The following is a 25,523-nucleotide window of genomic DNA, read 5'->3' as shown; positions in this document are numbered from 1 at the left end:
AAAGCTCATACCTATGACAAACTTAGTTGGTCTCTAAGGTGCTACTGGAATGATTTTTTTTTATTTTTTTGTTTCCAGTAACATCTAGTGCAACTTGCCTTGTGTTACAATGTCACAACTTCCCACGTCTTGCACCATCTACAAACGATGGAAGGTGAGGGAAATCCATATTGTGGTGTCACAATATAAAGTAAGCTGCACCGGGCATTGAGTCAGATTCAAACTTAGTTAGTAAACTTTGGTCCTAATGTAATCAATCACACTTAAAATATGGCTAACTTGATCCACCGATTTCAATTGCGCCTAAGTTTGGTGCAGGACACAAATATTTTGCTAGAGTGGCTTTGCCAGTATGCCCCACCCAAGAGGCCCTGCTGCCGTCACCACCACTCCATAGTGATACCTCACTTATTGAACTCCTTGCCATTGGACGTACAACTGGGTCTCTCAATATTGTCTTTTAGGAAACTTTTAAAGTTGCATTTATTTATTTGGGCCTTTGGAGGAAGTTGAGGTATTAGGGCTGTTTTGAATCCTTGACAGTGTCCTCTGAGGTCACTTAATTTTAATGTTAAATTCAAGGAAATTTTAATTTTTTCTGTAGTTCTGTTGTGTGGTTTTATATTATGATGCACACCACTCTGCAGTCTTCAGATAAAAGGAGGTCCGCAAATAAACTACTGTAACAATAATTTTTATTACTACTACTGCTGCCAATATTATTACCACCATTACTAGTTAGTCTGGACCCAACCCATAATGGGATAGGAATGAGCAGAAGCATGGCCACGGTTTTCATTGTCTATTACAGATTTACAGCAGAGTCTAGTTCAGCCTGTAATCTACCCAGAAATAAAGTAGCTCCAGATCCCAGATATATTCCATGCATAAATTGGTATGAAACATGACGTTTGCAAAGTATTCTTACAGAGAAAATTAGCCATATGAGTAACAATTTCACCGAACAAGTATCTCTTACAAACTAAAATTAAATACATCGTGACAACTAAAGTCTTGTTAATAGATCCATCTTAGCTTTAACATTGAATGAAGTTACCATAACAATTTAAGTAACAGCAATAACAAAGGTGTAACCCTTCTGGTTTTCTGTGGTCTACATCCACTTTGCCTCTGAAGAGGTGCTGAACCTTAAACAGACACATCAAAATCATTGCTATGTCATTCTCAATGAGCCTCTTACAGCTGTTGCCTCACAATCCAGCAGATTCTCAAGTATTATTGTCTCCCATGAATGGTGCTTAAACATGCTGAAAAATCCCAACAATTGCTCATACAGCAGCGATTAATCTCAATTTTCTCAAAGAAGTATCCACAATGATTTTCTAATGGATAATTTAAGACAGCTCACCTACATTTTAGGTTCCTTCAACTAGAGAGCTACATAGATTCATAGAATTGTAGAGTTGGAAGGGATCCTGAGCACCATCACTATTACATCACTATTGATGTTGCTCTGACCTTCCAAGACATGCTAGTGTCACACTAATGCTTTCAAAATCAAAGGATACTATAAAGTACTGCTCTTCCAGAAAATGTAGGTCTTTCACTTGGGTGGGACGTAAGATTGACGACAAGAATACATTCAAGATTAAGTTACCAAAAAGTGCATTATAGTAACACTTTGTGGCTGCTTGTTATATCTCATAAGAGACAGAAACATAACATATTGGCCTGAATAAGCCTCACTTTTTCCCCAAATTCCGACCGTGAAAAGTTAAAGTGTGGCTTATATTCACGACATTACGGTATGCAGCCAGGAGCATGGGGCAAACAGCGGCAGGAGCGTGGCAAAGCACATAGTCCCCCGTCCTCTCCCCCAAGGCCGGGAAGGCAGTGAGAGAGGAAGGGGAAAGGCCGCCAGCAACACAGCATGGCTCCCTCCCCCCCCCCCCCGCCCAATGCGCAGCCAGGAGCGCAGTGAGGAATGGAGCGGCTTATATTCGGGAGCGCCTTATATTCGGGTGTGGCTTATATTCGGGCCAATACGGTAGGTTTTCCTGAAGAATGATCAATCACCTGAAAAAATCTGGATCTTGACCAACTCACCCAACCACAACAACTTCCAGTTCAAAACTAGGTACATGATAAGCATAGCTGCCAAGTTATCCCTTTTTTACAGGGATTTTCCCTTATGCTGAATAGGCTTCCTCGCGAGAAAAGTGAAAACTTGGCAGCTATGATGATAAGGCAGAGAACTTTGATCAGAGTAGGAGATGCAGAAAGAAAGCAGTGTACAGTATTTAAAAAGTCCCCATATGGCATAGTACACATTTCCTACTTCTGCTTTCAGAGGCCTCAACAGAACTGTGTACTTTGGAATACTCCCCCCCCCCCAACAGCAGGCCACAACACAGATCAAGCCACTGAGTGAAGTTTCAAAGGCAGTTTGGCATCCCAAGCCCATGTGTCACAGGAACAAAGCTGTAAGTAGGATCAATATTCCAAATTACTTGACAAACAGCCTCACCATCATTGCATACACCTTCTCTTCAACTAAAACCATTTCTTTTTGGAGACACTTACCTTGCCTTTTTGATTTAGAGGTTCAATAGTTAAGGTATCAGGGCCAATATCCACAATCAATCCCATCTGAAACCCATCAGACGCGTGTGGAGCCCATACAGGCTTCCCGTCCTCCATTTTGAGGAGCTATTTTCTATAGAGAGAAGAAGAAGAAGAAATGAAGGTAAGTCAATCAGCCATCCAGTAAGATTCTTCGTACAAGTTTTGCACTGCAGATATATTCCAAATATTTGGAGAAAGAAAAGGTCTAGGTCAACCACTTCTTAGGAAAAGTTATACTAACTCAAGAAGCATGTGCTGATTTCAATTTCCCAGTTCTCCAAACACACAAAATAAGGGGCTACAACTGAGTTGAGAAATATTTAATAAATATTTTTGCATTTATCAGACCCTGAATAACGACTGGACTCCAAATCCCTGATGCTGTAGAGTTGCTAAAACTAAGGAGGTATGAATTTGATCAGTACCCTCAATGAGAGAGCCATGCTGTTTTCAGTAATATTTTCTGAGGAAAGGCTATGGATTGTTCTCACACTTCAAAGACTAAACTTTGTTCCATTTAGCAGCGTAGATCCTATGTCTTTTAAATGTTGCAGTGCTTGGGGGTTTGTTTTGTTTTTTAGTTCCTGTTTACTTGACTTTCAACACATGTGGGCATTACACCCACAACTTTCTCAGGGACTGGAGACAGTAGGCTAACAACCACAAGGCTAATTCTACAATAAGACAGATAGAAGATAGATAGAAAGTGTGAATATTATATTGAAATCCCAATACATTAGGCAGGCGTTATTAAGGTGCTAAATGTTGAGAATGAAATCCCTAACAGTCTAGTAGAAAAAAGTCATGTTGAATAGAAATATTGGGCTTCTAGTCCAATAACAATACTTCCGTTTGTTTCTTGAATGAAGCAACTGTAAGGGGCAGTTGCGACATAAAATTGATCTCTTTTTATTTAAGCATGGTTCTATAAATTTCTAACTATGTATAGCATTGCATCATATCATATCCATTTTGGATCAATATTACCCAGCTTAGCATTAATCTAATATTCTTGGTAAGCTATTTGTCAATTCACATCCACACTATTAAATACAAAGCGTCCTGCAGTAAGCTTCCATTGGTAATTAAATACACCCAAATCTCCGCTTTGTTGTTGTTTAGTCGTTTAGTCGTGTCCGACTCTTCGTGACCCCATGGACCATAGCACGCCAGGCACTCCTGTCTTGCACTGCCTCCCGCAGTTTGGTCAAACTCATGTTCGTAGCTTCGAGAACACTGTCCAACCATCTTGTCCTCTGTTGTCCCCTTCTCCTAGTGCCCTCAATCTTTCCCAACATCAGGGTCTTTTCCAAGGATTCTTCTCTTCTCATGAGGTGGCCAAAGTATTGGAGCCTCAGCTTCACGATCTGTCCTTCCAGGGAGCACTCAGGGCTGATTTCCTTAAGAATGGATAGGTTTGATCTTCTAGCAGTCCATGGGACTCTCAAGAGTCTCCTCCAGCACCATAATTCAAAAGCATCAATTCTTCGACGATCAGCCTTCTTTATGGTCCAGCTCTCACTTCCATACATCACTACTGGGAAAACCATAGCTTTAAGTATACGGACCTTTGTCGGCAAAGTGATGTCTCTGCTTTTTAAGATGCTGTCTAGGTTTGTCATTGCTTTTCTCCCAAGAAGCAGGCGTCTTTTAATTTCGTGACTGCTGTCACCATCTGCAGTGATCAAGGAGCCCAAGAAAGTAAAATCTCTCACTGCCTCCATTTCTTCCCCTTCTATTTGCCAGGAGGTGATGGGACCAGTGGCCATGATCTTGGTTTTTTTGATGTTGAGCTTCAGACCATATTTTGCGCTCTCCTCTTTCACCCTCATTAAAAGGTTCTTTAATTCCTCCTCGCTTTCTGCCATCAAGGTTGTGTCATCTGCATATCTGAGGTTGTTGATATTTCTTCCGGCAATCTTAATTCCGGCTTGGGATTCATCTAGTCCAGCCTTTCGCATGATGAATTCTGCATATAAGTTAAATAAGCAGGGAGACAATATACAACCTTGTCGTACTCCTTTCCCAATTTTGAACCAATCAGTTGTTCCATATCCAGTTCTAACTGTAGCTTCTTGTCCCACATAGAGATTTCTCAGGAGACAGATGAGGTGATCAGGCACTCCCATTTCTTTAAGAACTTGCCATAGTTTGCTGTGGTCGACACAGTCAAAGGCTTTTGCATAGTCAATGAAGCAGAAGTAGACGTTTTTCTGGAACTCTCTAGCTTTCTCCATAATCCAGCGCATGTTTGCTATTTGGTCTCTGGTTCCTCTGCCCTTTCGAAATCCAGCTTGCACTTCTGGGAGTTCTCGGTCCACATACTGCCTAAGCCTGCCTTGTAGAATTTTAAGCATAACCTTGCTAGCGTGTGAAATGAGCGCAATTGTGCGGTAGTTGGAGCATTCTTTGGCACTGCCCTTCTTTGGAATTGGGATGTAGACTGATCTTCTCCAATCCTCTGGCCATTGCTGAGTTTTCCAAACTTGCTGGCATATTGGGTGTAGCACCTTAACAGCATCATCTTTTAAAATTTTAAATAGTTCAGCTGGAATGTCATCACTTCCACTGGCCTTGTTATTAGCAATGCTTTCTAAGGCCCATTTGACTTCACTCTCCAAGATGTCTGGCTCAAGGTCAGCAACCACACTACCTGGGGTGTATGAGACCTCCATCTCTTTCTGGTATAATTCCTCTGTGTGTTCTTGCCACCTCTTCTTGATGTCTTCTGCTTCTGTTAGGTCCTTACCACTTTTGTCCTTGATTATGGTAATCTTTGTACGAAATGTTCCTTTCATATCTCCAATTTTCTTGAACAGATCTCTGGTTTTCCCCATTCTATTGTTTTCCTCTATTTCTTTGCATTGCTCATTTAAGAAGACCCTCTTGTCTCTCCTTGCTGTTTTTTCTCCGCTTAACAAGCAACTTTTTTTTTCTTGTCCCTTTATGCAATATGTTACTGATTTATTATGTCAGATCTACATAAGGACTCAGGCCAAGTGATCATAAGCATGTGTGACAGAAAAACAGGTATCATATTTATGCATCTAAACTATTTAGTATGCTGATCCAAAACATATTTTATGACGGTAATAAAAAAAAGTTCTGTCTACTTAGAACTTCCCCTTCACAAACGCTGCTGAAATTTATGGAATGCATCAAGTGAATGTTGGTGGACCTTTTCCAATGTTTGATGTTTCTCAATTCTATATGTCTAATTTGCAAGGGCAAGGTTTTATTGGTAAGTTCAGCGACTCAGAGAGAGAGAGAGAGAGAGAGAGAGAGAGAGAGAGAGAGAGAGAGAGAGAGAGAACAGGTCCATTCTTCAAAATGAAAAAATGTATACAAGTTATAAGAAGACACTGCAATGCAGATGGGCAAGTTTGCCTCAAGAAGCATTCAGGTTGTTTCTGAAGTCCATCCCTTCTTTGATTTGTTCCTCCAAATCTAAAAGGCAAATTGGGATTTCACAAGAGAATTTTCCGAAAGTAAAACTGGCAGAAAAAGGAAATAAAAAGCATTCACCCTTTTACCACACACACCGAGAACTGTGCGCTTCCCAATTGCCTCTTGGGAGACTATTACTGAGGTTTCAAAGGAGCAGCTGTAACATTTTTGCACACACAGCTCTTGTACAGAAACATGACCTTCAATTCAAGGAGTTTTCAATGAACTTCTATCCTGGCAATCCTCAAACTGTTTTAGAATAGAATACTTTATTACAGTCAAAGACCAGCTCTTATAACAATCCCTTTGGAAGAACAGTTCCAAGGAACATAACATATATGTGACACTTTATACAACAATAAAATTGATATTTATAAATGCAATGTGCACGGGAGTACTTAAAACTTAAATCTTAAAATTTAAGTGAGAGTATTTACTTTCTTGGGTTCCATGATCACTGCAGATGGTGACAGCAGTCACGAAATTAAAAGACGCCTGCTTCTTGGGAGAAAAGCAATGACAAACCTAGACAGCATCTTAAAAAGCAGAGACATCACCTTGCCGACAAAGGTCCGTATAGTTAAGGCTATGGTTTTTCCAGTAGTGATGTATGGAAGTGAGAGCTGGACCATAAAGAAGGCTGATTGCCGAAGAATTGATGCTTTTGAATTATGGTGCTGGAGGAGACTCTTGAGAGTCCCATGGACTGCAAGATCAAACCTATCCATTCTTAAGGAAATCAGCCCCGAGTGCTCGCTGGAAGGACAGATCCTGAAGCTGAGGCTCCAATACTTTGGGTACCTCATGAGAAGAGAAGACTCCCTGAAAAAGACCCTGATGTTGGGAAAGATTGAGGGCACAAGGAGAAGGGGATGACAGAGGACAAGATGGTTGAACAGTATTCTCGAAGCTATGAACATGAGTCTGACAAAACTACGGGAGGTAGTGGAAGACAGGAGTGCCTGGCGTGCTCTGGTTTATGGGGTCACGAAGAGTCGGACATGACTAGACAAAAATACTAAGCATGGGACACGAGTGGCGCTGTGGTCTATACCACAGAGACTAGGGCTTGCCGATCAGGAGGTCAGCGGTTTGAATCCCCGCGATGGGGTAAGCTCCTGTTGCTCGGTCCCTGCGCTAGCCGACCCAGCAGTTCGAAAGCATGTCAAAGTGCAAGTAGATAAATAGGAACCGCTCCAAGTGGGAAGGTAAACGGTGTTTCCGTGCGCTGCTCTGGTTTTCCAGAAGCGGCTTAGTCATGCTGGCCACGTGACCCAGAAGCTGTACGCAGGCTCCCTCGGCCAACAAAGCGAGATGAGCGCCGCAACCCCAAAGTCATCCGAGACTGGACCTAACGGTCAGGGGTCCCTTTACCCTTTACCTATACTAAGCATGCATACAACTGTTTTCATATATAGCATTTTTTTCAAATGTTTGTCATTTTTGTATATGGAATTGTTTCAAATTGATTTATATGTGGACCTGTTTTTAACTGCTTTTACATCTTTATGGCTTTACGGCTGTAATTGTTCATTTGATTGATAAGTGCATTTCATTGCCCAGGGACTTTATCGGAAAGGGCAGGTAAGAAAATACACACACACACACACACACACACACACACACACACACACACAGCTTTTAAAATAATTGTTTAGGGGTACTCTCTCATTTTGACTGAAAGAAAATCACCATTTTATAGTTCGAATTGGGGAAAATAAATACATTAAATGGACAAAAGTACAAAGATTCACAAAATGTTTAGAGGCATGCGTACCCCTGCATACCCCCAGAAAAAAGCACCTAAAAATACCCATAAATGTACATATTCACATAAAGGCAGAGAATTCTGAACAGGGTGTTGACAGGGGATTTTACACACCGCCTGCCAATTTGCACAGACTCCCAAATGGAGACTACATGCCAATCCCAACTTTTGGATTACACTGCCCATGACCTTCATGTAAATGTGCCACAGCCTTTTAACCACATTGTATTAAAACTGTTTTTGGATCTTGCCCCTCTCCCCCATCCTCAATGGTTGTTTCATTCTTCTGATTCCCAGCTGTGGTGACTTCTTTGTCACTCAAAAACAAAACCCTATTGTAAGTTTTGTGTGTGCGATGAAACATTGTCACCCAATAAATCTGTTAGAAAATATTCTACCACAAAGTGCCAGTCATCAGTCATAAAAGCACCTCAATTACCTCAAAGTAGTTTCCTTCCTTTTATTATTATTTTTTAACCTGCAGCAGTGCACAAATGTAGACATTATCGCTAGGCAATAATGGAGTCAGCTACATTGGACAGGAAGGGCTCACATATCCTCCCTTTAAAAAGGCCTGTCAAACAAGCAGATTTTTCACTCCTACGTGTAAGGAGAGAGACATAACAGGCGTTGAAATCATACTGAGGTGACAGGAGTCAAGCTCAGCTTGATCAGAGACATTCCCACAAGAGTGGTGACAGTCGACAACAGTCCCTCAACAGCAGAGGTGGAAAGGGAATAAGGCTGTATTTGCTTCTAGAGGAAAGAAATCCTGTCAAATAGCAAAAGCATTCTGTGAGGCAGCTGCCTCAAGCAACGCACGTTAGACACTATTTAATATGCCTCCCCTTATTTAATTGAATTTTGCATTCTGGTTTTTACCTCAGAGGGCAAGGCAGCTACCATATGCATTTTCTTCATCTCAGGCATTAGAACGGGCTTGGGCTGGTCCTACTGGGCTGAGGTGAACAGGAATATAGGCAGAACTGGGAGAAACAGGTGCCCCAATGTTACCATGGTTTGAACATGGCCGCTGCATCGAAGGAGCCATTGAGCGGCATCAAGTCGTAACTGCCACAGCCTCTGGGAAGAGGCTTCAAGAACTGTGATCTCCAGTACTCTGGGGTTGTCTATAAATTTGGAATCTAAAAGCCATTCTACACATTCCCTTGCTCCAGTTCAGATGGTGACTCAGAGATGATTGAGAACCAGGTGCAACTGTCAGCGGCTCACGTGTGGTCTTCCCCTCTCCTCTTTTGCTCATGTGGACAGGAGAAGAGCCAAAGCTCCTGCTTCCACTTTTGATTAAACCAACTACCCCTTACATATGAACTGGGGGAAAGGAAAGCGGAGCACACAAGCCCAAAGCTCATCGTAGGTCATTCAAATCATCTAAATGTGGAACATGTGGCTCTCCAGATGTTGCTGAGCTACCACCTCCACCATCCCAGATAGAATCATAGAATCAAAGAGTTGGAAGAGACCACAAGGGCCATCCAGTCCAACCCCCTGCCAAGCAGGAAACACCATCAAAGCATTCTTGACATATGCCTGTCAAGCCTCTGCTTAAAGACCTCCAAAGAAGGAGGCTCTATCACACTTCTTGGCAGCAAATTCCACTGCCGAACAGCTCTTACTGTCAGGAAGTTCTTCCTAATGTTTAGGTGGAATCTTCTTTCTTGTAGTTTGAATCCATTGCTCCGTGTCCACTTCTCTGGAGCAGCAGAAAACAACCTTTCACCCTCCTCTATATGACATCCTTTTAGGCATCATTAGGCATCATTAGGCATGTGTGCTGAGGCTGATAGGAGTTGGAATTCAACAACATCTGGAGGGTCACAGGTGCCAGACCCAAGCCACAGAATGAGGTGATAAGGTTGCAGTAGTGAAATTCTGCCTCATTTCAGAATGCTGATGGGTTGTGTATGATTATTTTAAAATGTTTGCCCAGTCAAAAAGAAGTACTCTGCCTATAACCAATAGATCAGGGAGGAAAGCTTACAGCAGTCCTCTCCCTGCTAACTTACTACATGCACAGTTGTTGTTGGTTTTTTTAAAAAAGAGCAGTAACACACACAAACACACACAAAATGAATCTCTGCATACACAATTTGGCACTCTACCATCTCATTCTGCATTATGTAAAGTTCTAAGCAGTGCTGGATTTCTGTATGGGCATCTTCCCCAACTCAGGGCATAAAATAATATGGAATGTATAGAATCCCTGCTGCCAGACCACAAAAAAAAAAAAACCAGAGATGCCTGCATAAGCTTTCAATCCGTAAATGGCCTTATTAATTGCGAGGACAGAAGAAAGACTTCAGCTTTTGCCAGCAAAACCAAAGCTTGCGGAACCGTAAGAATTAAACATGAGCACTTTTGTCCACAAAATGAAAGTTTGTGGCTCTACACTGTGAAGTCAAGTCCAGTTTATGTTAACTTGGAAGCCTTCAGCTACATTCCAAGCAGTTCACAACACCCGATTATCCTGGTCATGTGTGCAGAGCAACATAAAGCAAATCCTTTTGAACAACATCTGTATTCAGTCAGACCTGGCCAGCAGCCATATTTATTTCTTTATTTAGAACTGTACAAATCAGATATAAGCCACATTTTATGTAGGCTGAAATATATTCAATTCGTTCTTAACTTTGGGCTCCACTTTTTATCCAACCTCCAAGCAGCCAGTAGCCACAGTAGCGCCAAGGCTGCAGGAGAGGTCAAGAAGCAAGTTTTTACCACTAACTAAGTGCCTCTTAAAAAGCAGAGACATCACCTTGCCGACAAAGGTCCGTATAGTTAAAGCTATGGTTTTCCCAGTAGTGATGTATGGAAGTGAGAGCTGGACCATAAAGAAGGCTGATCGCCGAAGAATTGATGCTTTTGAATTATGGTGCTGGAGGAGACTCTTGAGAGTCCCATGGACTGCTAGAAGATCAAACCTATCAATTCTTAAGGAAATCAGCCCTGAGTGCTCCCTGGAAGGACAGATCGTGAAGCTGAGGCTCCAATACTTTGGCCACCTCATGAGAAGAGAAGAATCCTTGGAAAAGACCCTGATGTTGGGAAAGATTGAGGGCACTAGGAGAAGGGGACGACAGAGGACAAGATGGTTGGACAGTGTTCTCGAAGCTACGAACATGAGTTTGACCAAACTACGGGAGGCAGTGCAAGACAGGAGTGCCTGGCGTGCTATGGTCCATGGGGTCACGAAGAGTCGGACACGACTAAACGACTAAACAACAACAAGTGCCTATGACAAGTTAACTGGCTCCTAATTTTTGCACACACTAAAAATCCAATGCCGTTAATGGTAATGGCTCTTTAGAAAATTGAAAGTGTATTGGACCTAAAGAGGCCATGACTTTCACTAGCCCCTGATTTATTTTTAGCATACTGTACTTGGAGAACAACATTCATTTCGGACAACCACGAAAACCAAAGGAACATTGTTACCAGGGCACACACTGCCATTTCTCCAGATGTTCAAGTAGGCTGCACAAGCAAGCTACCCTGAAATTAAAATGTATAATCTCTTAACCACCAGGCCTACAATAAAAGGTCAGTCAGTTGTCTGAGGAAGTAGCCACTTCTAAAATTCCAGTTCCACAAAGTAGGAACTTCAGATCTTGAATTCATTTGTTTACTCAAGAGACTCCTTTTTCCCCATTGACAAAACAGACTACCGGTATGTCTTTCCCTGATGCCACATTTGTGTCCAACAATCGAGCTATTATACACTACTGAAATTAAACCAGGGTGTTTGCAATGGTTTCTTATTTACTATCAATTCAACCTAGTGTGAGGATATTTTTGTTTGCACCTCAAACTGTGCCTTTACACTCAGTAGAGTCATAAGACTCTATTTTATGAGTTTACAGAGCTCTTTACACGGCTGCTATACATCCGGAATTCCCCCAACACAGCTGAGATTTGTCCATCGAAAATGGCGTCCAGGTGGAATGTTTGAAAAGCGGGTGTATGGCAACCCATATAGGAATTGTGGTTTTGTGGTGTGTGTTGTTGTTTTTTGAGATTCCCTTAAAAAAATAGGTTTTAAAACTTTGTTTTTGGAGGGGGGAGATTTTTTTAAACCACAACAACAAAAAAGCAAAGCTCAACAACTTTTGTGTCCGAATTTTCACATTTTGAAATATGGTAACCCTATCTTTTACAATATAGAACTTTTCAACTACTGGAACCTATACCGTTTCCTTAATTTGTTTTTAATAAATTAATTAAGGGGCCTGTGATTCTTTTTTTAAAAAAACTGCACTGCTGCCAGTTAATATCTCTAATTTTGTTTTGAACTGTATTGTAGTTTTATGATACCTTGTATGGGGTGTTTCCCTAATGGTAACCTATGATTAACTTTATAAATTTATTTATAAAACAAATATCAAACATAATTCAGTATTAAGCATGTGCCACAATACTGTGGTACAAATATGCATCTATCATAAGCGGTTTTCAGTTTTGATTAGTTATTCATAACTTCCGGCAAACACTAATAATTTGGATGTATTTCACTACTGATCGCTTTAGATGCAATTCTATGCGTCTGCCCTCCAGATGTTCCCATGCCCATCAGCCACAGCCAACATGGCCAATGGTCAGAGCTGATGGTAGTCTAGCAACATCAGGAAAGTCACAGGTTCTCCATTCCTATTTTAAACCTTGATAATTCCAATGCATGTAAATATCTGAATCACTGAAAATGGAGTTGCACATGTGCCCGCTAATCAGCAACTCAGTGAGAAACAGCCAACAAACAGGGTGAACCAGTCAAATTTCTTTGAGCCTGTTAATTAAGAATAGTGTACTGTATAGCATTATCCTTTGAGAATGAATTCCACATGTAATTGCATATTATATGAAAAGTATACCTTTTCACTGCTTCAAACACTTATCCTGTCAAAACAGGATAACATCCCTTGGATGTTCTTGGGCTGGGAAATAGCCTGCACCTCGGATAAAGGCATTATGGTTTGGTTTTGGTTTTATTTAAAAATGTTTCTAAACAGCTTAAGATCTTAAAAAAACCTCTAAGCGGTGTACGCTTTGCACAATATAAATAAAGTATCCATTAAAACAGAAATACAGCCTAAAATCGATAAAACAACATGAAAGCATAGAAAAGCAAATAAAACAGATTTGGGAGTCTCATACACATAAATCAGGGTGCAATTTTATGGGTGACAGGAAATCCGGGCAAAAAAGTAAGTCTTTACAAGATGTCTGAAGCAACTGTTTCACGTATTGCAGGGGAAAGGACATTCCACAAAACAAGGGCAACAGCAGAACATGCCTGTTCCCCAGATGATCAAAGTGAACTTGCAGGTCTACACAGGGAACGTTGGTCTTTCAGGCAACCTGATCCTAAATTGTTCAGGGCTTTAACATGGCTTACAGATGATTGGCAGCCAATGCCGTTGCCCTGGCACAGGTGTTTCGCTCAACACCCTGGCTGCAGCTTCCAGACCAATCCTAAAGGCAAGCCCCACATAGAGTAGTCTAATTTTAAGCTATCCCTAGCCAGGAAAGGGCATAGTTGGCACACCAACCTAAGCTGATGATAGGTGCTCCTCACCACAGAGGACACCTGAGCTTTCAACAGCTGAGAGGGACCTAGGAACACCATCAAACTATACACCTGTTCTTTTGGAAGGAGTGGACCCCAGGGAACCAGGCAGAGGGCCTTCTCGGTAGTGGTGCCCACCCTGTGGAACATCAGATGTCAAGGAATAAAACAACTACTTCTTCTATAAAAAACTGTTCCATTTGTTTTGACAGCAGGCCACCTCAATGTGTGTGAGAAAGATAGGTTTAGATATGATTTAAAGACTGTCTACTTTTGTTCTTCAACTCAGTGGACCCAGTGATTTCAGACTGTTTAAAATGGTTGTTTGCCTTAAGGCTTTTAATTGTGGAACGAAGAGTTCTCAGAATTGAAGATGCTGGCAAAGCAAGAATTGTTGGGCTCACTGTCTAAATGGGTGCAGAATCATAAAAGACCATAATTTCCCATAGTGCAGAGTGTTTACGGCACTGATATTTCCCACATCCTTGGGGACTCATGGAAATGCTAGAATAGTTGGAGGAATTAATAGAAAATATTTTGGGGACATTATTGATGCATGGGCACATGTACACACCAGTTGCATTGTTGTATAATTTTAAAGCCTTTCCCCCTTCAGTGGTGTGTCCTGAGATTATGATGATGATTATCAGCAAGCTTACATATGTGGTCTCAGTTGCCTGTAGGTAAACTCTGCAGTCAGGCTCCTAAGATATTATGTACCTCTCCTAGAGTTGAATTCTTAATCAGATTCACTTCAGAATAAAGTGAAACTTCAGGTTCAAAACAGACCCTATCCCAGATATTTGTAACTTAGTACTCTTCCTCATCCTACACTCTTAAAAGGCACTTATACCTCTATCCCAGCTACCAGCTCGATTTAACAGGCTCCAAAACATTGAGCTAAGTTGTATGTACTGTATACACACCACACATTTTAAGAAGTTTTTTTTTCTTAAAAATGTTTAGGGGTGACACTCATTTTGCTACTCAGATTGAAATATTGCCCCTCAATGAGGCCAAACTTAAGATTCACAAAATGTTTAGGGGTATGCATACCCCTGTGCCCCCCCCCCAGAAAAAAGCACTGGATTTAGAACACATGACTTCCCGTAAAGAATTATTGGAACTGGAGTTTATCCATTGCATACCTACAATTCCCAGCATGGAATTCCCTGGGGGAAGTCATGTGCTTTAGATGTTTGGTGTGTATGCAGCCATACTTTAGTCTACACTTAACTTTCACCATGGGGTCTGCATCCTTGCCGGAAGTGTTTCCCTGCCCAGTGCCAAGGTGTAAAATGGAATTCTGTCCTCTTCCTGTTACTGACATGAATTGGAGACAGGCAAACTCGCTGCATGGTGGGCTGCAAGTCATGTGGTGACTTTCGCTTCATAATTAATGTAGTTAGTGAAGAGCGACACTTTCCACAAGAATGTGGTGAAGCAAACACTTAAAACTGGGTCACAGGCTGGGCTGCTGAAGAGACGAAGCTCTTTAGTTGGGAGTTGTTGGAGCGACAGTGCCTTGAGATGACCAGTCACCTACCATATGAGATCTGAATATGCATAGTAGAATTTTCTGTATGTGATCATTCCATTACTTAAAGCCAAGAGCTTTTTACTTTTTACTCGGTGCAGCTTGAAACCTAAGCAGCACCTACTGTGTTTCTCATATTATAAGACATGTCTTATATTTATTTTTTCCTCAAAAAAACACACTATGGCTTATTTTCAAGGGATGTCTTATTTTTTCCTCCTCCTCCTCCTGCCATGGCCAGCATTGCTGCTACGCCTATCACTATGTCTTATTTTCGGGGTATGGCTTGTATTCCTTGAATGCTTAAAAATCCTGCTATGGCTTATTTTATGGGTATGTCTTAAAATATGAGAAACAGGGTAATAGAGACCCATTTGAATGCTTCGTGCCTCTTCCTGTGTTAGGGATCTGAATAGATGCAGACTCTGTGATGGACGAGTTTTGGAGAACTTGAAAGCTTGCACCCTATGGTGACATTTTAGTCGGCCTAATAAAGATATTCCGGTAATGTGGATTTTGGAATGTCTGTTATAGGCCAAGGTGTCTGTGTTTACTTTTTTGCATTACCATTTATTGCAGGCATCTCCAAACTTCGGCCCTCCAGATGTTTTGGACTACAATTCCCATCATCCCTGACCATTGGTCCTGTTAGCTAGTGATCATAGGAGTTGTAGGCCAAAACATCTGGAGGGCTGCAGTTTGGGGGTGCCTGATTAATTGCCTACCATGTCAAGTCCATACCTGCTTGGAAGAAAACTATATGCTGCCACTGGGGCTGTTATTGGTACAGTTCTATTATTCAAAGTCTTTGTGTCTGATTAGGCTTTGAGACTGGCAGATTTCTTCATGAATGCCCAACCCACAGGCTTCAATGAGATTTACCCTGGTTTCTCAAGTCAGTAAGGAACTGCCTGACATAATCCAAAAGTTATTCTGTGAAGAGACTTCTCTGGGCTCAGTCCTTCATTCCATGCATTCAATATTGACCTTTGGTAAAAAACAGTGATGTGGTTGGTGAGATTTGTAGATGGCATCACCCTGGGAGGTATTTTTAATTCATAGCAGGAGTGGCAAGCTTATGTAGGTTAAGATGGAGTAACAGAAAGATAGTGAAATCTTGTGTAAGAATGTATATTGTGATGGATTTAGGGATTCATGGTAACCTTTGCTTTTTGGTTAGATCTGCTACCTGGGAATGCAAGGCTATCTGATAACTACTCATGTGCTACAGTGGCAAAAAGAAAAAAGGCAAATGTAGCATACTGGACGCAGTAGAGCATTAAAAAAATGTTCAGATGCCAAAGGCTGCAATTTGCTGAGATTTGTGTGCAGGAATGAATTCTCTTGATGTCATGAAATTACTGCTTGTAGTGTTACCAAACGGATGTGCAAGTAAGCGCCAATTTCCAAGGGGAATGCATTGCTATGATTTCACTCTTGGAAAGATTTAAAACCTCTTCCTGTTCATTATACAAAAATTCTTTTAGCTGTGGGAAGATAAATAGAAAGAAGAGGGTATGAGTTGTACTATCACTCGGGCGATAGCTGATGTGGTGCCCTGCAGATGTTTTTGAACTCTAGCTCCCATCACTCCAAGCCAACATGGCGAATGGAAGGGAATTATGGAATGGGATGTTTATAAGAGCCAAGGTAAGTTTGTGCATGTAGTTCACTTAATTCCCAAGCACGAATTTCTACATGGTTGCAGCCCATGGGATCTATAAAGGTTTTTTTTACAACTTACTTTTTAATGCCATAGTATACTTGACTTTCTTCAGCAGTGTTTTATTCTGGATTTTTTTTAATTTAATTTTTAAAGTAGATTATAAACTGCTTTGAGATATATTTCTTTAAAATACAAAGTGGTATAGAAATGAAAATGAAAATGAAATTTCAGCTTACTATAATTTAAAACTATGCTCCTGATCAAATCGCCTTTCAACTCCCATTATATGCCCCACTCTCCTCTCCTTAGACCATTTGATAGACCAAGTCAGTGGCATTAGATAAATAATTCAGTGCACTTTTAATAAATGTTTGATATTAGAGCTAGAAATTGCAGCCACAACAGAAATTCACTTATTACTTGCAGTAGGATTGCTCAAGTCTTAGGATAATCCAAGACACCCTACTAAAAACGAAACAATAACGTAAGTAATGAAAGTGTGCATGGTGAAATAATATATGAAGGGTCGATATTTGATTGAATATGCCAGTACAAAGATACAGTAGTGTAAGATACAATGAGATAATGCACAGAAGTAAATAATCACATATTGTTTTCAGGGTTTCTGCCCACCCACGCCCTGACAGTTCACCAGCATCAAATCTATAACTGCCTCTTATTTGTGCTAGCTCTGGATATAATAGACACATAAAACAAACAATGGAAGAAGCATTCCCATATAGCAGGAGGAAGAACATTCCAAAGGGCAGGGGCAACAGCAGAAAAAGCCCGTTTCCGTTTCACTGCCAAATGACAGTCCAAAGGGCATAGTTTGGCCAATGTGGGCTCCTCTTGCTCATGTGAAGTGAAAATAGATGGAAGTGCCTCTGAGCAGGTAAAGAGTGCAATTCCCTCCTCTCCAAATAATTTCAGCACACGTTGGGGATTAGGAAATGAGGGCATCTTGTTCCAAGGGTACTTTTTCAGCTCCATTGCCTCCTTTTTTAAAAATAGAAATCGAGCATTTACGGTATATAAGCACACTTTTGTGTTTGCTTTGTTAATCTTTTCATTAAACCGGCAAGGGATGGGAAGTAAGTCACCGGTAACTATAGGTTTGTATGTGTCCGCAGATCCTAATTGGCTGCTTCTAAATGTAGTCCTCATTGTGAGCTCGCCAAAAAAGTGCGAAGTCATTTAACAAGCAGTATTCCTAATCGCATGGGTGTCCGGGTGATGCAACCTCTTTCCTGTAAGCTGCTCTCTAAAGGCCACTGTCACACCTGCAAGACAACGCCTACGAAACATGCCACTATTGTAAGCAAGCTCATGTGTTTACTGCGCTAATGACTATGTTGCTAATGCTAGTGTTAACCCAGGAAGCTGTGTTGACTTATCTGTGTTAAGGCATATCCCGCATCTGTGAGTTGCAGATACAGTGAGGCTGTGAAAATAGTCAATTTCTCTTCAGTCACGTGCTTAAAGCACAACATAGAGAAGATTACAAGAGAGAGTTTCCCCCTTGCCTTTTGGATTTCTATAAAAGAAACCTAGTTCTTTGTCCAGGTTTTCCCTGACCACTAAATTTAGTTATTGAAGCTGGATCCTACATTTGGTCGTTCTGACTTGTATTTTATCTGCCATTATAGATCATGGCGACCCAGCCAGTTGGGTGGAGTATAAGTAAAAATTGAATTATTATTATTATTATTATTATTATTATTATTATTATTATTATTATGTTGAGGCTAATTGTTTTATGTTATTGTTTTTATATACTGAATTTTTCACATCACTTAAAAGAATGTTTTCCTTAATATTAAGCTGGTTATAAATGTTCTTAATAATTTAGCGCTGAGCCGGCACCAAATACACATACTAAGGCAAAAGGAAAAGGAAATTAAGTTCTGGAAAGACGGAAAGGAAACTAAGTTCTGCATTTACACACAATTATTGCAGAATGTGTTCAGTTGAGAGCATCATAATGGCCATGGTGAAAATCTTATTCTTCTTTTTTAAGGAGGGAGGGAAGAGACACCCAGAACTAAAAAGATTGCAGTTGGTCTTGACAGCAAAATATTCAAAGAAATAAGTGGGGGGCTGGGTGTCTTCTACACGGAGGAGGAGAGCAAAAGGGAGGGGCATGATAATAACGTCCAAATGTGTATATATAGAAGGATGTCAAAAGTTTCCAGATGCCATATGGAACAATTAGCAAGGGCCCTACATAGGGTGGCCATAACATGACTCAGACCATGACACCTACATTCCATTCAATGTCAAACAGCAGAGGCTGGAAACTTCAAGGCTGCTTTCCCTTCTGGTTAACTTTACAAAAGCCATGCCAGAGTTCATGGACGCCATTCCAGCCAGGCAAAAACACTCAGGGTGGGAAGTGAGGATCGTGGCCTGGGAAAAGTTCCAAGGGCCTGACAGAGAGGGCTGAAGGGGCACTTTTGTCCCAGGGACATGAGGTCCCCAACCCCATTATACAACTATTCTACACCCACAGAAATCCATGCCGCCTCATGGTTGGTGAGTTAAAGATTGTTGCAGAAAGGGACTGCGGGAAGCCGCTGTAATTCCTGTCAGTGACCAACCTTTTGGCAGGCTTCCACAAATTTCAGCTGGGAGGGAGAACCAGTCATTATTTGCGTCACCATGGACTTTGCTTCCCTAGACTCCACTTGCACACACAAAAGACTTGGGAATCCCTCCTTGTACTTCTAAGACTCTCCAAACCCCAATGTGAGGTGAGAAACTGAAACCCTCTTCCTCTGTTACCCCCGATATCCTGGGAGTGTGCAAAGAACTTAGAACAGATGCAGGGACTATCCAGAACAAAATAAGACCTCTTGTGCCTCTGAGTTCTCTGTGATGTATGAAGAGCCTACAAAAGAGAAGGGGACTCTCATTTCATGTGATCAACCAAGAACTGTGGTCACCACTAGTCATCTGCAAAACCCCTGGCAAGCTGGTAGCCGAGGGACAGTTGTTTATTCAAAGTGTACATTAGACTGTGTCTAGAACAAAATGGAAAAGATTGCTTTAAAAAATAAGCGTGGTGTGTAATCATTTTTAATTATTCCACTGCTATCCCAACCCAATTAATTGCTGCTTTTATGCTTTCCCCAGAGTAAAACAGTGGCTCTAGAACCTTTCTCCAAAACATAATTAGATCAACTGCTGTCAGTCACCGCAGCTTCTCTGTGTTTTGTTATTTGCTGCATTTAAACCTATTATCTTGTTAATCCATTAGGGAGGAGAATAAAGCCAAAATAATTCTTAAATGTGCTTCAAACAAACTTAAATGGCTTATACTTGTTAAACTGGAACCTTCTATGGCTATAAGAGCACATTCACAACCCCCCCTGGCCATGAAATGTTATTTAAAAAGAAAAAAGAAATTTAAGTATCATTTCCCTTCCATCGCCAATACCTAGCTAACAGCTTCTCATCCATTTCAGCTTCCCAAACGTATTTGTTAAAATTACCCAACAGCCCTAGAACAGAGCTGTGGAAGCTTTGACCTCCAGGTCTTGTTAGACTAAAACTTGCATCTTCCCTGACTATGCTTGCTGTGTCCACAACATTGGGAGCAGAGGTAGTCGATGTGACATTCTCCAGAAAGTTTTGACTACAACTCCCATCATCCCTAGCCAGCATGGCCAATGGCTAGGAATGACAGCAACTGTAGTCCATAATTTATAGATGACACTCCATTGGTTATCCCTCATCTGGAGGGCCAGGGCAGCTGAGAAGTCATTCCAATATTTCATTCAAACTTTTAAAGGTATCCTCTAGAAAGAAGTCTCTCTTATAAAACAAACCTTATGAAAATATGACAAATACACTGCTGGGAAAGGGAGTCAGGTCCAACACTTACTATAAACTTTATGTGCATTTTCATATTGTTATCTTATTATATATAATTTTGATCTTCTGCCATGCATGGATGTTGTTTGAAACACTAAGCTCCTAAACATTCAATTCTTGGAGGAGGTTGCACTCTCAGAAGACAAATCACCACCCAAGCCAAAACTTGTATCCACATACTGTACAAACTTTCAATCTTCTTACATTTGCTGAGCAAAACTCTCTTCACTATCACTCTGAGAATACACAGCTATTCCCAACATGACATTCTAAGAATATGACTTACATCCTGCAATAATTACAAGTCGTTCATGATAGGCAACAAGACGCAGATCAATTCAGACAGTCTAGTCCCACTTACACAAGAAAACCAAAACAAAGCTATTAACGTAAGTAAGGATCACCCAGTGCCTTCGTTGACACCATAATAATGGGCCTAGAGCTTCCACCCACTCTTCATTGTGACTCAGATTACCTCTAAATGGCCACACCCTTTATTAAAAGTAAAGACAGATCAAAGGGTAGTGAGACAATTATTTTTAACTCATGAATCTATTAGAGAAGTCATTTCCAAGGTATTCATTTCATGCTTATCAAGAGTCACCCCAGTGGACAAGCTGCCCTGACATACAGCTTGTCTACCATTATCAGTCTTCCTTGACATTGTGGAGTCTACAACGTACAGCCACCAAGAAGCATTGGATGTGTTTCAGGATGCACAAGGTAGCCCAATGCCTAGGACCATCTGGACACTGAGAAGTGGTGGCTGGGTACTGATGAGTGGGAACCGGGAGAAGGGGTGTTGTTGGAGATTATCTTGGAAGAAGGAATCAGTGATCTGGGGAAGCCTGTAGCAGCCAGGAGATGAGAGTCAGAAGCAGGAGAAGCTGCAGTATTGAAGAGTGAAGAACAAGTACAGGAGTTTGGAGAGATAGGTCAGCCTGGTATAGTCTAGGGCAGGCATCCCCAAACTTCGGCCCTCCAGATGTTTTGGACTACAATTCCCATCTTCCCCGACCACTGGTCCTGTTAGCTAGGGATCATGGGAGCTGTAGGCGAAAACATCTGGAGGGCCGCAGTTTGGGGATGCCTGGTCTAGGGCTTCCATGCCTCCTCCTCCTGCCCCCACCTCTCCTGCTCCACTGTCTCCCAAGACCATAGAAGATTGAAGAGAGAGGAGCAGAAACAGGTTACATGCAGTTGTAGTCTTCGCCTACTTGGGTGGGGGAAGATATAGAAGCTGAGGTTGGTTGGAGGGGCTCTCTGTTGCTGCATCTGCCTCATCAGGTGCACACCTAGGAGTAGCTGAGAGACAGAGGACTGATGGACCTGGCTTTTCCTAACTTGTAAGTGTGCTTTTATAAAGAGTTGATTCCTCGCTCTGGACATTCCTTGCCTGGCAGTGCCATGTCAGGCATGGTCAATGCTCCATGAGAACTAGCAGCATGCCCTGGAACATTCAACAACACACAAGAACTACATAACAGCTAAACTGACATGGAAGAGGCACTCTGAAGGTAGAAAGTAAGGAAATTGTTGTATTATCTGAACAGTCCATATAGCTTGGAAGCCACATTTTATTTTATTTCTAGCACTTCTCCCAAATGGTTCCCAACAGCCAAACAGCAAAATATTGCATTTTTTAAAAAGTTAATATATTCACTTAGTAACACAAAATGTAGACAGATCACTTCCAACTACTACATTATTTCATTTCTTTTGAATGGGAGTGCTACAGGATGTTCTAGGTTATTCTAGTTTCAAAGTCATTAACAGGTGCTATTTAACTTGCCTTACAACTGGGCATGCCCAGGAAGCATACCTCTTGCATGAAAGTAACTTGATGAGTCAGGGATTTGCAAATTAATCAGTATAGTCAATCACTCTGAACCAAACTGGGTAGATTTTAATATGTAGGCATTTCTTGACAATACGGTAAGATTTAGTAATGAAAGGAGTTATTACTAAAAATGGTTGTCTACTAAGGAAGCCCAAGTATAGTTTGCATTGCAGTTCCTGCCCAGTTTCTTGAGCAGTTTCTGCAGTTTCTTGAGCAACCTTCCTCAACTGAGTACTTTCCAGATGCTTCTGGATTTGGATTCTCATCAGCCCCAGCCAGCATGACCAATGGTCAGGACTGATCAGAGTTGGGAGTCGAGAACTTCTAGAGAGCACTCAAATGTGGGAGTCTGCTTCGCTGCTTTTCTTCATTTACAGAAAAGTGAATTCATTCTTATATTTTAAAAAAATACTCACAACTAATTGCCAAACTGCTTTTAAACACAAGTTCGAAGAACAATTTAGGCAACCAGGGAGAGAAGCTCTCTTGAAATGTAGATCTGGGATTAAGGGCCTACATTGAAAGTGCATATGTAACCCTCTGAACCAGTCCAACCATTGTATATTAGCCATCAGACACTCAGAATGGGAAACATAAGTCACTGATCCAGCACATTCTCACAAGCTACCGTACAAGAGATAGACTTGCATTGACAATACCATTGCCTCAAATGTATTCAGCATAAATATTTAGGACTGGGTTGCTGAGTGGCCATTTCAGAGAAAACATTATTTACTATTTTTATAAGTAATATAAAAATATATATTCAAGGATTTAATCCTATCCAAAAGGATTGTATGGTTACACAATCACTTCAATGACCAGAAGACTATTCTTATTTTACACATTTGATAAAGATCACACAGAGTCATAACAAGACAAACTGTTTTTAATTAAGTTTGTCATTCAAAAAGTACAAATGTTTGTTAAAAAATAAAATAATGCAAGGGCATTCTCTCAATGCTGCTTTTGTCCAAGAAGAACAGACAGTTCTTTCTCACACAATCCACAAATAAGAATATTTAAATATCAACATATTAAAACAATGTTTTAAAAACAATGGCTAAGACCCATAGAACTACATTAGGTGTGCTCAGAGATCTGGGTGTGCTCAATGCGATTTTTAAAATATATTCACCTCTCCTTTGAACACTAGATCCCCCTACACACTATATTATAAATGGCTTTTAAGAGTTTTTTTCAGTTTCAGAAGAGCTTTGCCATGTGTACAAGGGCAGCTCTTCAAAAAGCAAAGTACAAGGCCTATTTGACTGTGTGGAAGTAGTTGTCCAGCATCCAAAAAAGCACACCTTATGTTTTTACATAGCATACTGAGCCAATGTACTTTCTCCTCTTTGAATCAGTCTTCCAACAACAGCCTAGAACTGTACCTCCCAGCTGTTTTGGACTACAACCCCCATCATCCCCAATCATTGGCCATGCTGTAGTACAGGCATCCCCAAACTTCGGCCCTCCAGATGTTTTGGACTACAATTCCCATCTTCCCCGACCACTGGTCCTGTTAGCTAGGGATCATGGGAGTTGTAGGCCAAAACATCTGGAGGGCCGAAGTTTGGGGATGCCTGCTGTAGTAAAACATTGGGGAAAGCTAGTCTAGAGGGGTTGACAAACTAATCCATGTATCTCAATAAACATTTCTACATAGGTTACATTCAGTAAAAGGTCTCAAATACAAGCTTTTCAGAAAGCAGTGGGGGTCATATTTACAGTAGCAAAAAACGCTAAAGGGAGCATAAAGCTGGTTCTCTTCATGTCAAATTCAGTATGTATTTGGATTTTATGAATATGTCATGGTTTTCTTCATCACATTTGAATTGGTCCTTCGTCCAAGTTGCTCAAAGCAGAGTTTGTTTAACTTTATTCTCAGATTCACACTGTGGGTTAATTTAAGTAATACGGAACACTATGTGGCATTGGGCAAATAAAGTAATATCAGGCAATGTACATTTGTGACTCTTTCCAATCAAAATTCTACAAGTGAACACATCTCACAAATACAAACAGCTAATCGCAGCAGCCAACTACATGGAATAACTTCAAAGAACAGAAGTCTTTGAATTTTATCTGTGCTAAGGGGCTTTAGGCAAGCTACTTTCACGGCATCTGCAATATGGGGGGATATTAATATAGACAGAGTTGTTCTAAGCCAGGAATGCAACAATATAATGCATGTGAAGTTCTGTAAACACTTGAATATCCTATAAAAATGTTAGTCCGTGGATTTCAAAGGGTTTACCATGAGTATGATTAAATGTTAGAGATCACCTTTTATTTCCATTGAAACATGCTTAGGGCCCAGCCACAAATTTTCATTTAGGTTCCACAAAGCCAAAGAAAAATGTATTTGGGGTTGCTGTTTTTCTCTTCTCTCTCTTTTTCTCCAAATTGAAGTTTCCAGATGTATTTTTCCTCTGCCACCATGGGAATCAGTTTTCAGTAATTACTGAAAAATTACTTTTTCAGTAATGTTGACTAATATATTCAACACTGTATGCAATTCAAATTAGTTCTCTCACCAGAGACAGAGTTATCCTGAGAGATTAGTTGTGCCAAAACAAACAGGAAAAGTCCCTGAATAGTCTTCACTCTTCAATATCATGCTACCCTACCATAAACAGAACTCAAGAACACAGATGATTAGAACTCAAGAACACAGATTATTCTTCCACAACTTTTGTGCTATCAAAATGTTATTCTTGTAAAAGCCTACTTGCTATTCTTTTAAGCATTCCATTTCCAGCAGATGGACTAAAACGACTTAAGGTTTTCATCTTCCCCTTAGGATCTCCTAGTCCTATTAGTCTGTTTTCATTAAAAATTTACCAAGCTGAAATATTGTGTTTCTGTCTTTGAGGCCCTTAGAGGAAACCAAGCACATGCTCTACCTGGTTGAGAATGAAGAGCTGCAGTGAAAAGCTAGGTGAGCCACAAAATGCCCTTAGCAAATATACTTATTCAGCAGAGCTTTGAGAAGAATTGCTTATAGAACTGATGTCGAAACTGGTTTTATTTTGGCAAATTGTGTGCAAAAACAGAAGAAGAAATCTATTAGTATCATTATTGTTATTTACTAAATTTGTATACTCCCTTCATCCGAAGATCACAGGGTGGTTCACAAGGTAAAAATACGAAAGAAGACCCAAAAATGTCTAATAAAACAAAACAAAAACAAACCAATAATTTGACAGCAGACCATCCTTA

At 40.8% G+C, this 25,523-nt stretch overlaps 1 protein-coding gene across 6 annotated transcripts in view; it reads right to left on the bottom strand.

Moving 5' to 3' along the window:
* Positions 1 to 25,523, bottom strand: part of MYO6 (myosin VI) — a 103,676-nt gene that overhangs the window by 65,850 nt on the left and 12,303 nt on the right. For 5 of the 6 annotated variants that reach the window (XM_035109562.2, XM_060272551.1, XM_060272552.1 and 2 more), the window contains exon 2: positions 2,545 to 2,677. In XM_035109562.2, coding sequence (XP_034965453.2) covers positions 2,545 to 2,661 — 117 coding nt within the window. In that variant the 5' untranslated portion in view covers positions 2,662 to 2,677. Of the gene's footprint in view, positions 1 to 2,544; positions 2,680 to 25,523 lie in introns of all 6 variants that reach the window. The other variant, XM_060272550.1, reaches the window with a different exon arrangement.

The sequence above is a fragment of the Zootoca vivipara genome, chromosome 3 (assembly GCF_963506605.1).
Source record: "Zootoca vivipara chromosome 3, rZooViv1.1, whole genome shotgun sequence".
NCBI classification, from domain to species: Eukaryota; Metazoa; Chordata; class Lepidosauria; order Squamata; family Lacertidae; genus Zootoca; species Zootoca vivipara.
The sequence above is the reverse complement of the archived record's forward strand: the minus strand, read 5'-3'. Positions and strand labels throughout refer to the sequence as shown.